This window comes from Dendropsophus ebraccatus, chromosome 3 (genome assembly GCF_027789765.1).
Source record: "Dendropsophus ebraccatus isolate aDenEbr1 chromosome 3, aDenEbr1.pat, whole genome shotgun sequence".
Classification (NCBI taxonomy): Eukaryota; Metazoa; Chordata; class Amphibia; order Anura; family Hylidae; genus Dendropsophus; species Dendropsophus ebraccatus.
The window spans coordinates 94,584,738-94,602,913 of NC_091456.1; the positions used below are offsets into that span (position 1 = coordinate 94,584,738).

Genomic DNA, 18,176 nt, shown 5'->3' on the forward strand with positions numbered 1-18,176 from the left:
GCTGTCTGCACGCTCCGTGGAGCGGGCGGATCCAGCGGGAGGACCGCCTAGAAAACTGGGATACAGCCATAGCCATAGGCTGTATCCCAGTTTTCCAGGTGTTCCTCCCGCTGTATCTGCCCGCTCCACGGAGCGGGTAGACAGAGGGAATCATTACCGAAGGTTCGGGTTCGTACGAAACCGAACCGAACTCGGTTCGGACCATCCTTTTTATATATATATATATATATATATATATCAAATGTATAACAGTGTAGTAGGCTCTCAAGAAGTGGGTGAAATAATACTATAGGTGTAGCTATAATGATTATATGTCAACAAAATTGAATGAAAATATTTAATGCTACAATTCATAAACGGCAATAATCTAAATGCATAGAGAAATAATTAAAAATACCATAAAAAAAAAAAAAATAAAAAAAAATAATAAAAAAAAATGGATAAATACACGTATATATATATCTGATAAAACGTCCACATGGACAATAAAATATCCAATGAATGGTGGAATATATATATATAAAAATAAGAAGAGAGCCAAGTGATGAGCACCGCGCCGGGCCCAGCGCGGTCACCCCACTTAAATAATGGTAGTCCCGAATCACGGTTTTTAACTTAGGCTCGTATTGTTGTTGAGCCGGTGTACTTGTACTTTAGATAAATAATACTCCTTTTAGAATGAGATCATGCAAGGGAGAATTAAAAGACAAGTAAATGGTGGTGGGATATCCACCTCTCACCCTGCTGGTGATATCATCTGCAGTCAAATGCGGTATTGTGATGGTAATCCGTGAACCAGTCTCTGCGGTCAGCTTGGGAGCCGTGCAATCGCGGTCTAGTGCAACATATGCGTTGACTTGAGTTGTTGTGGCGTCCGCGTGGATGGGAGCGCGCGCTCCTTCCGGCTGCTGTTGTATAGGGTGCCAGAGGAATATGGCTCCGGTTCGGGATCTACGTTTGTAAACCTAGGTATAGTTTCTGAAAGGCTCTGTTATCCTGAGTTCCCGGGACGCGTTTCAGGAGATCTGCTCGCTCCTTTCCTCAGCAAAAGGAATCTGGATAACTCTAATGTCCCTTGTATCCTGTCAGCTTTTATATCCATTCTGGACTAATCCACAAAACCTGTGATGGATCCTTCCAGGTAATTCTCCACACCTGTAGATCATTTGCTGCTGCATAGTTGTTACTACCTCATATGGAGTTACATAGATCGGCAACTTAGCAACATTTATTGGTCTACATCATTACATCTCTATTCTGTTTTGCATTACTCCTGGGAGTAATGCAAAACAGAATAGAGATGTAATGATGTAGACCAATAAATGTTGCTAAGTTGCCGATCTATGTAACTCCATATGAGGTAGTAACAACTATGCAGCAGCAAATGATCTACAGGTGTGGAGAATTACCTGGAAGGATCCATCACAGGTTTTGTGGATTAGTCCAGAATGGATATAAAAGCTGACAGGATACAAGGGACATTAGAGTTATCCAGATTCCTTTTGCTGAGGAAAGGAGCGAGCAGATCTCCTGAAACGCGTCCCGGGAACTCAGGATAACAGAGCCTTTCAGAAACTATACCTAGGTTTACAAACGTAGATCCCGAACCGGAGCCATATTCCTCTGGCACCCTATACAACAGCAGCCGGAAGGAGCGCGCGCTCCCATCCACGCGGACGCCACAACAACTCAAGTCAACGCATATGTTGCACTAGACCGCGATTGCACGGCTCCCAAGCTGACCGCAGAGACTGGTTCACGGATTACCATCACAATACCGCATTTGACTGCAGATGATATCACCAGCAGGGTGAGAGGTGGATATCCCACCACCATTTACTTGTCTTTTAATTCTCCCTTGCATGATCTCATTCTAAAAGGAGTATTATTTATCTAAAGTACAAGTACACCGGCTCAACAACAATACGAGCCTAGGTTAAAAACCGTGATTCGGGACTACCATTATTTAAGTGGGGTGACCGCGCTGGGCCCGGCGCGGTGCTCATCACTTGGCTCTCTTCTTATTTTTATATATATATATTCCACCATTCATTGGATATTTTATTGTCCATGTGGACGTTTTATCAGATATATATATACGTGTATTTATCCATTTTTTTTTTATTTTTTTTATGGTATTTTTAATTATTTCTCTATGCATTTAGATTATTGCCGTTTATGAATTGTAGCATTAAATATTTTCATTCAATTTTGTTGACATATAATCATTATAGCTACACCTATAGTATTATTTCACCCACTTCTTGAGAGCCTACTACACTGTTATACATTTGATTTCTATTTTTATCCCGTCAGCGCCGGGACAGTAGTGCACTCGATAAGGGTGGATCCCATCTCTATGGAACAGGTGTAGCAGACCTCCCTCTTTTTCTTTGATATATATATATATATCGCAGGAAAATTATGAACTTCTTCTTTTCTTTCAAGAGTCCACAAAGGTTTTTCCTTTATTGTGCTGCTAGCACCCGGCTGGGAAACTAGATCTCCCAGCATGCATTACACCTCAGAACCAATTTCCAGGTACCCACCCCTGTTTTGTAATATCTGCCCACTACTGGATTGATCCCTTTCTGCTTTGCACAGTAAACACAGTATCTATCTGTTTATTTATTCATCTACATCAGTCATGTCAAACTCTGCCATTATTTTTGGCCCGCCAAATTACATCTGGCCCGCCATGGCTACTATGTAAGAGACTATGGGTGAGGGCTGGCTACTATATGAAACTATTGGGGAGGGCTGGCTAATATATATAAGACACTATGGGGAGGGCTGGCTACTACATGAGACTATGGGGAGGGCTGGCTACTACATGAGACTATGGGGAGGGCTGTCTGTTATATGAGACTGTTGGGAGGGCTGACTACTATATAAGAGACTATTGGGGAGAGCTGGCTACTATATAAGAGACTATAGGGAGGGCTGGCTACTATAAAAGACACTATTGGGAAGGGCTGGCTACTATATCAGACTATTGGGGAGGGTTGGCTACTATATGAGATTATGGGGAGGGCCGGCTACTATATGAGACTATTGGGGAGGGCTGGCTACTATATGAAACTATTGGGGGGGCTGGCTACTATGAGACTATTGGGGAGGGCTGGCTACTATATGAGACTATTGGGGAGGGCTGGCTACTATATGGGGAACTTGTGGGGCTAGCTACTATTTGGACACTCTTGGAAGGGCTGCCTAATTTGTGGGGCAATTTGTTGGGGATTGGCTATTATATGGGTGCGGGTTTAATCTTGTCATAGCAATTTATTATGTCATGTCATTTATCATAGTGCACCGGGCTGGGAAACGCACACCACTGACAGTGCCAGGAACAACGAACACTGCTCTAACAGTGCCAGCACTGCGGCAATCGCGGTTGGCCCGTGACTTTTTAATTTTGTCCCACTATGTGTTTGAGTTTGACACCCCTGATCTACATAGATAGTTTATAGGGAGAGAGAAATATGAAACAACAGTGTCTCCTTTCCCATATAAGACTCAGGTGAGGCTGTTGTTTCCCTGCCCTTAGTCACTGATGGGCAGGATACAGATGAGGTGTTACAGCTTCCCTGGCCACAGAAGAGACAGATCATCTGAAAGAAAGAAAAAGGAGGAGATAGGAGTGGAGACTAAAGATGAGCGGTACTTTCGGACTTTTGGTCCGAAAGCTGCTCACTCCAGTGAGATGCCTGCGATCCCGGGTGCATAGTTGCATTCCCGGGAATCTGCGGCCGGAATCTTCCAGGGAATTCAAGATACATTCCCTGGAAATCCAGGGAATGTATCTTGCATTCCCTGAAAGATCCTGCCCGCAGATTCCTGGAACGCAACTATGCACCCGGGCATAGTAATTAAGCGAAGATGCAGTAGGACCAAAAGTCCGCGGGTTCGCTCATCCCTAGTGGAGACACAGTGGACCAGGAAGTGAGGATTTCAGGAGCTTCAGGGTCTGAGTCAGGATGTGCTGCAGACAAATGGCCAAGTTCATGTCATAGAAACCTATTACAAACAAGCTTAGATTATGGGTGGGTTAAACAGGTTTGTTTGTTTTTTTTATCCGAAGTTCCCCTTTAATCTCCATTCTCTTCAATGGAACTAGGCAGCAAAACCAGCAGTGCCTTTTCTGAAAGAAAACAGCCTTCTCTGTAGCTGCCGAGCCACTGATTCAATAGCTGTTGGCTAAATGTTTGTGGAATTTTCATACAAAATTATTTATGGATATTTGGTGTGCAACATTCGTCACCTACCTACAGAATAGAAATTGAATGTCTGATTGGTGGGGGTCCTGCTTAGGCGGGTTTTGTTTTCACATTTGAATGAAACAGCAAATAGACCTTCTGCAGTCAATTCTTTGGGACTGGTGAAAAAAGCCAAGCACTGCTGAAGAGACAATGCAACTGGCCCCTTGTTGTTAGGTTTTCGTTCCAGTTGTTGAATGACCGCCAATAAGACCCTAATTTACTATCTAGTGGATAGCCAATGAGGGTTAGTGGGAAAACCCATTTAGGATATGTTTACACAATGTTTTTGAGGCAAAAATAAGGCCGCATTTCAATTTTGATAATTAATCATAAAAATACATATTTGGTACTTCTGCTTATAACAACTGTATGTCACATGGATTTAAATACAAAAGGCAATGCTTGAATTATTTTTTGCCCTCAAATAAATACTGTATCTCATCCCCCAATAAACAAGCCATCATACAGCTACATCAACAGAGAAATATTTGGTATCCCTAAATTCTAAACCACAAAATGAAGATAACATGTTATTTCTACTCCATGGTAGAAGGAAACAGCAAACAAAAAAACCCTCAAACATATGGGAGAATTGCTGAGTTTTTTGTTGCATCTCTCCTCGAAACATTTTTATAAAAATCAACGAATAAACAATGGGAAAAAATAAAAACGTATGAATTTTTAAATGTGACTATAGAAAAAAAATTCAATTTCTGGCTAGGGCCACACTGTGTTTTTGCTGTTTAATGTATCCGTTTAAAGGATAAAAAAATTATGCAAAAAAGGATGATAAAAACGGATGTAGTTGTATAAAATCCTGAAGCATCAGTTTTCCATTGACTTACATTATAATATAAAGGGGATACCTTTTTTTTGTATGTTAAAATTAAATGTTTTTTATTCATTTATTTAAGAACGTATTACAGAATTATTTTTCTAAATATGATTCTTTTTTTTTGTGCGGCCATTCAATGGGTATGCCATTTTTTATATATGGGCTTACATTACCTCTTTTCAAAAGAGTCAGCATGATCCCAAAACCTCCCAGGATGCAGAGTGGCAGAATGGGCGATTATTCTTTGTCAATACAGAGTGATCTTGTGCCATCCAGCCTGAGATCAATGTGTATTACTAAGTGTCCCTGTACTTGTCCCTTAGTCTAGTGCTTCTCAAACGGAGGCGGACCACACCAGTGAGGCGCCCCCTAGTTGTTAGTGAGGCACAGCTGGGGAGGCAGTTTTCACAAAAGTGATTATAAGCTGCACAGTCTTTTTGTTCCTATTTTAATGTTATACTGAGTTTAGGAGACAAAATTAAGCAACAGATGGTGAGGCCCAGGCATCCTCTTGGTCATGGTGGTGAGGCCCAAACATCACTCTTTTCTGTTGGATGTGGCTCTAGTCCCAGTGCTGTAGTGTCGGACGCAGCCACCTTGGTGACATCACTACATACTAGTACTGGAACACAGTGATGTCACCAAGATGGTGGTGCCTGACCTTACAGCACCAGGATACACGATTAGGTAAAGTATTACATACAGACTGCAAAGGCTGTCTGTGTCTTTATAAACACACTTAGGGACAGTGATAGTGTAGGAATAGGAAAAGTTAAAATTAAGTGATTGGCTCTCTGTAAATACAATGAAATGGATGTAAAAATGGAGTGTGAGCCTAGCCTACGGCGTAAAATAGTCAGACTCTTAATGGGTTAAAATATATTTTCTTTTGACAGCAATTACCAATGATTTTCCAAGATAGATTTATTTGTGCCCCTGATGAGGCTGTTTCCCAAACTGTGCAGCTGATGATCAGTTTCTCTGCAGCTGGTAATTACAATCTGTGCATGGGACCGGCACTTGTCATACCATTGCCAAGAACTGACTTGTGTCATGTACAGATTAACTCATTCGTGTCTGACTTTAACCAGCACATAATGAATCTATAGCATTTAATATGCGTTTAAAATTAGCCTTAATTAGCGCTATTTTGCAGCAAATTGCACAATTCACAATAAATATTTTTGCCGCAATTCAGTCAAAATTGCAGCAAAATTGTTCGCCATTTTGTAGTGAAATTGCAAATTCACAGCAAATAAGCATTAATTTACACTAAATAAAAATGTGCAATAAATGCTACGTGTGAACAAAGCCTTACAGATACCTACAAAGGCTTTTCCAAAGATGAAAAGCTCAACAGACGTCTCACACAGCAGTACTGAGTATCTGATTGTAATTTGAATTTACTTTAATATGCTGCACAATATATACTGGGGAGCTATACGCACCAGAATTTAGGCTCAATTTGTGCCAAAAAATCTTATACATGTCTTGCATCACATGTATGTGGACACTTGTTGCACCTCCCTTGACAAGCAGAATTGATTTATGAGAAAGGCTTCAGCTTAGCTAGATTAGCTAGATTAGCTAGCTAATTTTGGTACAAAATATTAATGTAAAGTTGGGCCAAATAATAGCTGTTGTAAGCTTATACAACATTTATTATACAGCAGGAGCCCAGGGGGCGTAACTACGAATGTAGCAGCCATGGCAGCTGCTATGGGGCCCACCGCATCAGGGGGCCCTGTTGCCTGTTCCTGCAATACACTGGGCCCCCTGAGTTGTCATCATTTGCAGCATTAGGTGGCCAAGTGGGCATCCCAGGTTCTGCAAATGCTCCTTTAACTGCAAGCACTCCTGACAAGCTCTTGCAGTTTTGAGTAAACTTGATGACTTAGTGGTCAGTCGGGAAGGGGGGGCAATCAAAAGTTTGCTATGGGGCCCAGGCATTTCTAGTTACTCCCCTGAGGGAGCCATGATCTGGTTTACTGTAGACTGCCTTGTCTACATTTATGCTTAAAGCATTAAAGGAGTTACACAGGATTAGAAAAAACACATCCACTTTCTAGCAAAAACAGCAACATCCCTGTCCCTAGGGTGTGTGTGGTTTTATATTTTAGCTCTATTCACCTCAATAGAACTAAGCTCCAAGACCACACCCAAACTGAGAGCAGGGGAGATGCTGTTTCTGAAAAAAGCAGCCATGTTTTTCTAAGGCCTCATTCCCACGTTCTTTGCACAGTCTGTATATATGTTCGTGCTATGGAACAAAGCTCCCAGCATCATAATTCATTATAACGGCAGGAGCTCAGAAACCGTTTAACCCCTTGACTCAAAATGATGTCCTGGGCCATCAAGAAAAGCAGTGAATTTCCGGATCATGATGTCCTGGCACAAAGTAGCTCTATGAAGCAAGCTCAGGAGAGAGCCGGGTCTTCACAGCTAATGACGGGCGGAAGCGATGGTGTTGCATCTCACCTTTAAACCCTTAAACACCTCATTTAAATGTCAGTGACAGGAATTGCACTATGTCTCTTAGATCACCTGACATTGCAGGTCTACACCACAGAAGGTGTATGGGGCACATGGTTACCTAGAGACCAAGTGGAGACTACACAACATGGAAGATCAGACCTGACATTGCAGGTCTAAACCTGGATTGATGTGAGGGATCTTCATCATACATAAGGAGCCAGATAAGAGAGCACTGGCTGGTGGCACAAATATGGGTGCACAGTGCCAGGGTACTTTGAAACCGGGTGGAGACTACACAAGATGAAAGATTGTACCTGACATTGCAGGTTTACAGCTGAATTGATATGAGGGGTCTACATCATACATGCAGAGTCAGATAATGGATGTAATTGAGAGCACAATGTTTAAAAATCCACCAGTGTCATAGATAGCCGCATCAGGTCTATTAGGAACATTGTGCAGGACACTCAGAGGTAGGGCTAGAATGACAAACCAGGAGGCACTCATCTGAAGCCACCATACACCAGTCACTGATTGGCTGTACACGCAACTGGCATTTTTCCCCAAATTGTGATGTCCTCAGTATGCCCTCTAGCAGGGGCCCGAAGCCTGTCACCTGGCACATCGCAGGCTCGGAAAGAGGTGAGCAATGGATGGTTTGTTATGTTCCCTATGCCCCTGCTGCCTGTGAAATTTTTAAATTGGCTAGACTATTACTTTAAGGGGGTTTTCCAAGCAAAATGTACGTATAAACTATGCACAGGATATCTCACCAGTAACTGATCAGCTGAGTGCACTCACCAAGCACCTATATTGATCAGCTGTTCGGGGTCACAGTACACAGTGAAGTCAATAGGAGCTGAGCTGCAGTTACACATCACACCCGCTACTATGAATAGAGATACTGTGTAGTGCAGTGCCAAAAAACTGATCTGAAACTGTGCAGGTTCTAAGAGCTTTAATTGTAAAAAAGAAATGCTACACGAACATAACCAAACAAACAATAAGTCAAGTCTTACCTGCAGCACTTGTGTTTGTAATGCCTACAAGAAAAAGGCACAGTCCCAGTGCTAAAAGCCTAAAATAAAAGAAAAAAAATATTTGTTATGACTGCAATTTAGTATTTAGTTAAAAATGTTACAACATGAATTGAGATTACATGAGAATGTAGAAAGGAAAATTGGAACAAATTTTTATCATCAATTATTAATGCAGCATATTTGTACACTTTATCATAAAACTGGTTAAACTAACATATACCCTCCAAACCTTACAATACAAATATTATAATACAACAGAATATACGGCATCTGCAGATAACACTATATAGTATGGGTCAGTGGGCGGCAACCTCTTTTGATTACAGTCATTAAGCAAAGATTATTTTGAAGTGTACCTGTCGTTATAACTTTTAAAATCTAAATTAAGGGTGCCTTCACACATACCGACTCGCAGCAAAAAACTCGCTGCGAGTTTCTGCTACGAGCCGAGGTCCTGGAGGCCCCTATCACTACATACAAGCAGTGGTCTGAAAGACCACTGCGTGTATGTAATGCAGCCGCCCCTTTAACCCCTTCGGCTCCCGCAGCGGTCCCGTACCGCTGTCTCCATACATTACCTGGCTCTGGCTGCATGGGGTCCCGGGGTCCTGCTCTGCCGCCCAGCCAATCAGTGGCTGCGGCTGGGCAACACACTGATTGGCTGGGTGGCAGAGCAAAACGCCGGGACCCCGTGCAGTCAGAGCCAAGTAATGTATGGAGACAGCGGTGCGGGACCGGTGCGGGAACCGAAGGGGTTAAGGGGGCGGCTGCATTACATACACGCAGTGGTCTTTCAGACCACTGCTTGTACGTAGTGATAGAGGCCTTTTTTTCATCCAGCACAAGTCAGAAAATCTGCCATCAGGAGACTGGACCTGGATTTCTGGTAAGTTCAGCTTTGTTTTATAGCTTGATAACAAAAAAAATAATGAATGTATATTGCAAACTTGCCTCATTTCACATGAACTGTTGATTTAGATTTTGAAAGTTATAACGACAGGGACACTTTAAAATATTTTTAACCCCAAGACGACACAGGAAGTACCAGTACATCATGGGTAACTGTCCCCAGACGACCCTGGGGCGTCTGAGCTATGAAGCACACTCCGGAATCATCAATGCTATACCTATGGCATAATAAAAATTTAAATCACCCTCCTTTCCCATTATATAAATAAAACATACAAAAATAAATAAACATATCATATACCGTAGCGGGTGTAATTTTCCGATCTATTATAATATAACAATTTTCATCACTAACGGCAAATGGCGTAGACAAAAAGAGGGAAAAAAGTGCCAGGATTACCGATTTTTTGTTACATTATATGAAAAAAAATAAATAAAAAGTGATTAAAACGTCTGATCTTCACAAATGTGGTATTAATAAAAACAAGAGATCATGGCGGAAAAACTGACACCCCATACAGCCCTGAAGGTGAAGAAATAAAATTGTTATAAGCATCACAATAGGACTATTCTTTTAATAATTAATTGCAAAAAAAGGATTTCATTAAAAAATATATATAACATTAGAGAATCTGTGTAAACCTGCATATGGTTGTGTTCGGGCTGACCTATAGAATAATAGTATCATGCCACTTTTGCCATATAGTGCATTACGTAGACACAGGAACCCCTCAAACGTTACCATATTGCATTCTTTTTTACGATTTCACCAATTTATATCTTCATAAATAATATTTTTTAGGTTCCATCATACATGTTATGGTAAAATGTACAACTACTTCTGTAAAAAACAAGCACTTACATGGCCCTGTAGATAGAAAAATGAAAGTGCTAGAGCTCTTAGAATGGGAGGAGGGAAAAATGAAAACACCAAAAAAAAAATTTGGGAGGTCCACTGGGTCGTTTTCGGCTTGGTCCTCAAAGGGTTAACATTAAATACTTGATTAAGTGACTGTGTTTTCTTAAGTTTTTGTCATATTATTATATAACATTCCTAAAATCTTGCCATTTCTATTCTTACCACTAGGCTTAAAATAAAGAGTCACTGTCGTGAATTTTTTTTTGTTTTTGCAGAAATCAATAGTCCAGGCGATTTTGAGAAACTTTGTAATTGGGTTAATTGGGCAAATATCCCACTAACTGAATTTAAAAAGCCTTTTCCCAGCCCCCCCCCCTCCTTTCTGTCATCCACTGCTCAGAAGCAGGAAATCTCAATCAGACGCGTCCTCTCTGTTCTATGAAGAGAGGAGGGGGGGAAAGAGATAGATAGATAGATAGATAGATAGATAGATAGATAGATAGATAGGAGATAGATAGATAGATAGATAGATAGATAGATAGATAGATAGATAGATAGAAAAGAGAGAAATGTCGGTGGCAGAAAACAAAGAACAAAGGATTTTACCCTGGGGGAGCTATTCAGAGTGCTATTCAGAGGGCAGAGAGGTCAGTGGTGACATCAGAGGAGAGAGGACAGAGGGTAATGTAGCTTTTAATTAACTCTTTGTTGTCCTGTTTTGGTGTCTCTTTTCCCTCTCTCCATAGGAGAACGATTAAGACAGGGGGAGAGCTTCAAACTGTTTTTTTCATGATAAAAAAATCCTTTTTCGGCTAATAAACCCAATTACAAAGTTTCTTAAAATCGCCTGGACTAAAAAAAATTTCACAACAGTGACTCTTTAATAGAGAGGAGCGAATACGATTCGATCGAGTAGATATTCAAACGAATATTGCGGTATTCAAAACATTCAAATTCAATCGTGTAGTGAGTTAAATACGCGGAAAACATTCGAAAGCCCACCCATCGTAGTTGGCGCTTTTTTTAATCCAATGACCATGCAGGGAGGCCGTGAAGGACCCTGGGAGTATTCACACAGCGCGAAAACTGTGTCTACCCTCATAGGATAGCTGAACCACATGACCTAGAATCCTAAATACTTGGTTCCCACCACTCGACCGCAGATGAGCTTTCAACCTAGCCAGGGAAAGATCTTGTAGCAGGGAGAGATAGGTTTTAGTAGCGTTTTGGTCAGGCAGGCTTACTACAGAACCCAAAAGTCCTTTTCAGAGCTAAGATCAAGCGAAAAAGTAATCTCTGAATCCAAAGCACTTCTCAGTGCTAAGAAATAGATGATAACAGTGTGTACAAGTGACTTATATGCTGCGTTTACACGAAACGATAATTGACTCGATCGTATGTTTAACAATGTCGGAGTAACGATTTTTTTTTCATAACGATCAGCGTTTAGACGGTACGGTATATATCGTACGGAAAATTAGTTTTTTGCTCGTTTTGCGATCGCTTAAGCCTATCTCACACATTGCTTAAATCGGCGAACGACTGTTCACACGGAACGATCTGCAAATTTTTTCCGAACGATCAACGACAATTTGAGAACATATTCAAAGATCAAAATGAACAATTTCTCGCTCATCGTTCGATCGTTCGCTGCATTTACACGATTATCGTTCGAATTCGATCGTTATCGTGCAAATTTGCACGATAAACGTTACGTGTAAACGCAGCAATAGTGTCCCTGTTTAATACCACTAAGGGCACGTTATACATATTGTTCCAGTAGCCCACTAAGGGCACTTGATAAATACTGTTTCAGTAGCCCAGTAAAAGGCACGTGATACATATTATTCCAGTAGCCCAGGAAAAGGCACTTCATACATACTGTTCCAGTAACGTTCCAGTACAGCATTAGGGTATGTTCACACTATGTATCTGTGCGGCTGTATTTTTTATGCGGCTGAAAATGTGCGGCTGAAACTACGGCTGTGGGAAAAAATAGACATGCGGCTGAAAACATACGGTCATTTACTTGGAAATCTGGTTCAACTAAGAATAACAAATAAAATCTTTAGAAAGTGATGCAAACACCTCTGGAATGCATCTGGGAAAATAGGGGGGACCCTATGCGTTTTTTTTTTATAAATAAATAATTTAAAAAAACCGCATAGGGTCCCCCCTATTTTTATAACCAGCCGGGTTAAAAACCAAGCGACAGCAGCCTGGTAACACCAGGGTGGGAAGAGCCATTGGTTTAGGCCCTCCCCAGCCTAAATCTTACCAGCCTGCTGCCACCCCAGTCCAGGAGCGCCAATTTTGAAGCTCCGGGACCACTGGCACCCGACTCTTCCCAGTAACCCTGGTGGCATTGGGTACTGGGGTAATAATGGGGGGGTTAGTGTTAGCCATTTTATACCGGCTAACACTAGGCCCCGACTTAGTAATGGATTCCGTCTATTAGACGGCTTCCACTACTAAGTCTATAAAGTAAAGAAATAAAGACAAGACACAAGTGAATTTTTTTTTAATTCAAATAAAAACACCCCCACACCCCTCATTGACCATTTTATTAAAAAAAACACCAAACAACCGCTGGTCATCGTCGTAGTCCATGGAATCCGACGTAATTCACAGGATACCGATACCTGAAAAACAAAAAGGGAGAAACACACAAAAAACACACAAACAGGAGCACAACCCCCATCATTGTGAGCGGTGTTGTGCACCTTACAGTATGCAGCATCTTTACAGATCGCTGCTTACAGTCTGGCCCCCAAGGGGTTAAGGGAGGGTGTTTTGCATCCCCCTTAACCCCTTGGGGGCCAGACTGATGTCAGACTGCACCCATCCCAGCAAGGAAGGGGTTAAGTGACCCCCCCTTCCTTACTGGGATGGGTGCAGTGCTGGGGAGGGGGTGGGGAGATCTTTATACTCACCATCTGATGTCTCCATGTGTCTTCTTCGCTGGTCCGCAGCACAATGAAGTGACTGTACTGCGGACTGGCTCTTTATATGTGCGCTGAGCCGATCAGCCAATCAGCTGAGCGCACATATAATTCAAAATGTTTCTTCTAATAATGCTATTGTGAAAACATAATTAGAAGAAACATTAGATGTTTTAATTAAAGTAAAACGGCTCAGTACACCGGATCTCCCCCCGCGATCGCATAGTGGGGGGGGAGATCCAGCCACGGGACACAAGACAGTTAGAGGCAGCTGTCATGTTTGACAGCTGCATCTAACTGTCCTAATTAGTGGGCGTGGCCGATCAGCGGCACCTGCTCATAGCCGCGGTCCCGTGCTGCAGTAAGCAGCCGGGATCGCGGCGGTTCAGAGCGGGGCCACAGCGCAGCCCCTCTCTGAACATCCCCACCCCCCCTGCGGGAGGTGCCGGTACGTCCTGCGGAGGGAAGGGGTTAAACCAAACAAAAACATAATATCAATACTTATATACTGGTAAAGTGCCCTAACGCTGTGCTAATATATATAGCGTAAGATGATATATAAATATAATCAAAAAGCGTGCAAATGTGCAAAAAGTGTCAAAAAACAGTGTCAAAGTTCCAGAGACTGGTCCAGCTCTCAGAGGGAGCAGAATCCCCACACAAAGAGGCCTCCCGAAGACGACATCATTGTCACAAGATGGCAGACGGGGGGGGGGGGGGGGGGGGGGGGTCGACGCGAATGTGGTAAATATAATGCACCAACACTTCCAGGCCTGGCGTGGGTGGGGGGAATCACGAGGAATGGGGCCATTCACTTACATATCACACATTATTGTATAACTTTGTAATGTGTGTTATTTTGTGAATAAATGTTTAGCGCTGCACTAGCCCTTTAATAAGAAAAAAAAGGTTTAAATAGGTTGCAATCATCTGGTATGTTGTACCCTATATATATGAACACAGCTATAGAAAGGAGAACTGCAAAATCAATTGTGTAATGCCTGTAGGAGCTCTTAGACCAGGTACATGCTGTTTTATTGCGTCCCTTAGCTACACTGAACAATTACTGTAATGCAGCCGAGGGACTTAGGGGGCTGGTCAATTCCAATGCCCTTTATGTGAAATAGGAAGGTTCACAATCTGAGAAGTTGTAAAACAAGCTGTGTATCTTCTGAGGTTTAAAATTCTCCTTTTACCTTTTTCTTATGCTTTTTGTAGCCCAGTGAAGATATTTATGATTTCCACTGAACAGAGGTGAGTCATCTTGCCGCAAGTGTATCTATCTGCAACAACTCTAGACACATAAACAGTGCTTATACCCAACTATTTTTACAAACATCTATAAGAGAGTGACAACCTCCTCTGCAGTGCAGGACCTGATTGTGATTTGAGAGGCTATGCATAGTATATGTAGCTCTAATAAAAGTATCTTTAGGGTGCCTTCACATGTACCGGATCCGCAGCAGATTTCACACTGTGAGTTTGCAGCTAAATCCACAGCAAGTTCTGGTACTGTGAAGGTCTATGGGGTTACATATCCGCAGCGGAATTTTCATTCAGCTGTGGATATGTAACCCGTCCCCTTTAACCCCCCCGCCGCCCGCAGCCCCGGCCTGGAGCATACATTACCTGCTCCAGGCTCCAGCTTGCTTCAGGGCCTCCCAGTGCAATGGGGCGACCCGCTGGGCGAGGTAGTTGGTAGTGCGTAGACCCCAGGTTGCCACTATGCCAAATGTTATGGTGGTCACGGTTATGGCTCGAGGGATGAAGCGGCTAGACCACGGGATCCTAACCTTGCGGGGCCCTGGCAATTTTTCGTTGCCCTTAGTCAAGGCACCAATGACTAGACCAATGCCAGGGTTCAGAAACAACGGGAGTTGTATGTTTATTAACACAGTAAATGCTAATAGCAACAGTCTCTGGATGCAACCAGGAATAGGCAGAGTCAAATACAACTGAGGAGATGGGTGGTGTTGCAATAGGTGGTAATATGGTAGTCACTCGGTGGTTAGGAAAGATCTTTACGGAGGATGGGAATAGTAGTTCCCTTGAGAATGATGCTGGGTATAGTGATAATGAGGAGAATACTTGCTGTTAGCAAAGAGATGAATATGGAGACTTGGGAGGTGTACCCAGATCTTGGGGATAGGCAAGAATCCTGAGAATAAGCCAGGTCTGGACTGGACCGGAATGCTTTTTGGAGATAACGGACTAAGGAATACCGAGCAGCGGCCTTCTCCCTGAGGAGCAGAAAGGAAACACACCCTTACCTCTTGTAGGTAGAGGGAGGACTGACTGACCCCAGGCAAAAGCTCGATGGCTATGGGGGTTGCTATGGCAGCCGGGTAAGTCACGTGACTAGGCCGTTTGCATTACCACACCATGTGACCAACATATAAGAATCAATGTAAATAGCAGAATACTGAGAATATAAAAGATGAACACTGGGGCAACATAAACCAACCCTTTGCAGTGGCCACTATCCTTTCCAGCACTATAGCAAATATATATATGGATATGGAGAGAAAGAACCTTTCATGCTGGGACACTGCACTAGCATCTCCCGGCGGTCAGCCAATCAGTGCACTGCAGCGGGGCTGACCACCGGGAGGCTCCGCAGCAAGCAGGAGCCTGGAGCAGGTGATGTATGCTCCAGGGCTGCCTCCGGCCCGGAGCATACATTACCTGCTTGGCACCGCGGCTGTGTGAGGCCCTCAGCTCCCGTCTGCTGTGCACTGATTGGCTGATGGGGAGCGCCGGGAGCCACACACACAGCCGCGGCACCGAGCAGGTAATGTATACTGCGGGCCGGGGCTGCGAACGATGGGATGCGGGGGTTAAAGGGGCCGGGTCACATACAGGCAGTGGAATAAAAATTCTGCTGTATGTATGTGACCCATTCAGCTTCACACTACCAGGATCTGCAGCGGATTTCGCAGCAAACTCGCAGCATGAAATCTGCTGCGGATCCGGTACGTGTGAAGCTACCCTTACAAAAGAAAATCATTAGCCCATTACATTAGCTTTGATCTTGGTCATCTACACTAGAGACAACCACTAATACCAACCCTAACATTGCCCATTGGGGTTGTCAACCAGCCTTCCACAGAGACTCAGCAATATTATGCAACAATATGAAATGTAATTCTGTGTAACAACACCAATTTATATGCCACTCGTGTTTGTCCACCTATCTTCTCTGTGAACACAGAAATAAAGAGCCCCAAGGAAAATAATGTTGCCGAGATAGTATAAGTAGCATGATAACAAACAGTGATGTTTCCTGTACATGAGATGAATTATGAGTGCACTGAACTCATAACAACCACTTTAACTCCATCATGCCGTTTATATATTTGTAATAGCATACTCAAAAGGCAGTGCATGGCAGTATACATACAGCTAGGGCACTGTTTATGTAATGATACAATAAAAAGCGATAAAGGTATCTTACAAATCTAAAAGGAAAAATAAACACCTGAAAAAAGTAGGAAAAAGGGTAGGGTAATGACCTCCACCTAACCTCCACCCCATTAACAGAAGATGTGTTACTTATTATTTGGCTACCTCCATAACACCATAAAATATGTGGATTGCATATAGTTTTCTCATTTGTAAACTTTTCTGTTACAGTTAGTTTAACTGTAAAGCGAATTCCCACCATCTTGTTAAGGAAATTCGCAAAAAAACAAAATGTTGGGCGCACATGCTGTCTGGAGTGTCACTGGGCAGGAGAAAGGGATTAACCATAATCCCTACAACTTGTCTAATCAGCTGCAGGCCCCTCTGTGATTTCAGCACCTCCCCCCCTATATAAGGCAATTTGGAGGTGGCCAGTCTGCTGTGTGTGGAGGAGAGAGCAGGATGGCAGCAGGCAGTTAGAACAGAGCAGGGAGAGACTAACAGAGTGATATAGGGACAGAGAGGAGAGGACAGGAGGGCTGATTGTGGGTGATGTTTATTGTAGCTGCCAACAAAGTGTCCAGTTTACCAAGTAACTGGGTGCCTACAGGAATTCACTGGGACCAGTGAAGATAAAGTCCATATAATTCACTCACTAAGCATTGGGCACTGTAGACTCCTATTGAGTTATACCAATTTACTGGGATCAGTAAACATAATCAGTGGTCGCCCTGTACTCCTTCTGTGTTATACAAATTTGGTTTCATTTCTGAGCTGAGTGTGCACTTTACATAATCAGTGCTTGCACTCCACTTCTACTGTCTTATACAAATTTGGTTTCATTACTGAGCTGAGTGTGCACTGTACATAATCAGTGCTCGCACTCCACTCCTGCTGTGTTATACAAATTTGGTTTCATTTCTGAGCTGAGTGTGCACTTTACATAATCAGTGCTCGCACTCCACTTCTACTGTGTTATACAAATTTGGTTTCATTACTGAGCTGAGTGTGCACTGTACATAATCAGCGCTCACACTCCACTCCTACTGTGTTATACAAATTTGGTTTCATTACTGAGCTGAGTGTGCACTTTACATAATCAGTACTCGCACTCCACTCCTACTGTGCTATATAAGTTGGGTTTTATTAGATTGGATGATTGACTGGCTGATTGACTTTTTTTTTAAATTGTGATTTTCCAATTTTTTTACACTTTTACAAAAACATACGTTAACAAGTTCATCCTTTTGTAATAGTCCCAGTACTGTTGATACTATAGTTTGGCTGTTTTATTGAAATTAATTAAGATTCAATTTGCGAATTTTAACGAATTTGACCCAAAATTTACAAAGCTCACAAAGCGAATTTCCGGCTGCTTCGCTCATCTCTAATTGTAACTACATATGTAACAACTCATTATATCATCATACCATATTAAGGCCTGCACACTTATTG

General features: G+C 42.6%; 1 protein-coding gene across 5 annotated transcripts in view; it reads right to left on the reverse strand.

Moving 5' to 3' along the window:
- NCAN (neurocan) overlaps positions 1 to 18,176 on the reverse strand; it is a 156,961-nt gene that overhangs the window by 87,818 nt on the left and 50,967 nt on the right. For all 5 annotated transcript variants that reach the window (XM_069964409.1, XM_069964406.1, XM_069964405.1 and 2 more), the window contains exon 2: positions 8,589 to 8,647. In XM_069964409.1, the coding sequence (XP_069820510.1) occupies positions 8,589 to 8,647 (59 nt within the window). The remainder of the gene's footprint in view (positions 1 to 8,588; positions 8,648 to 18,176) is intronic.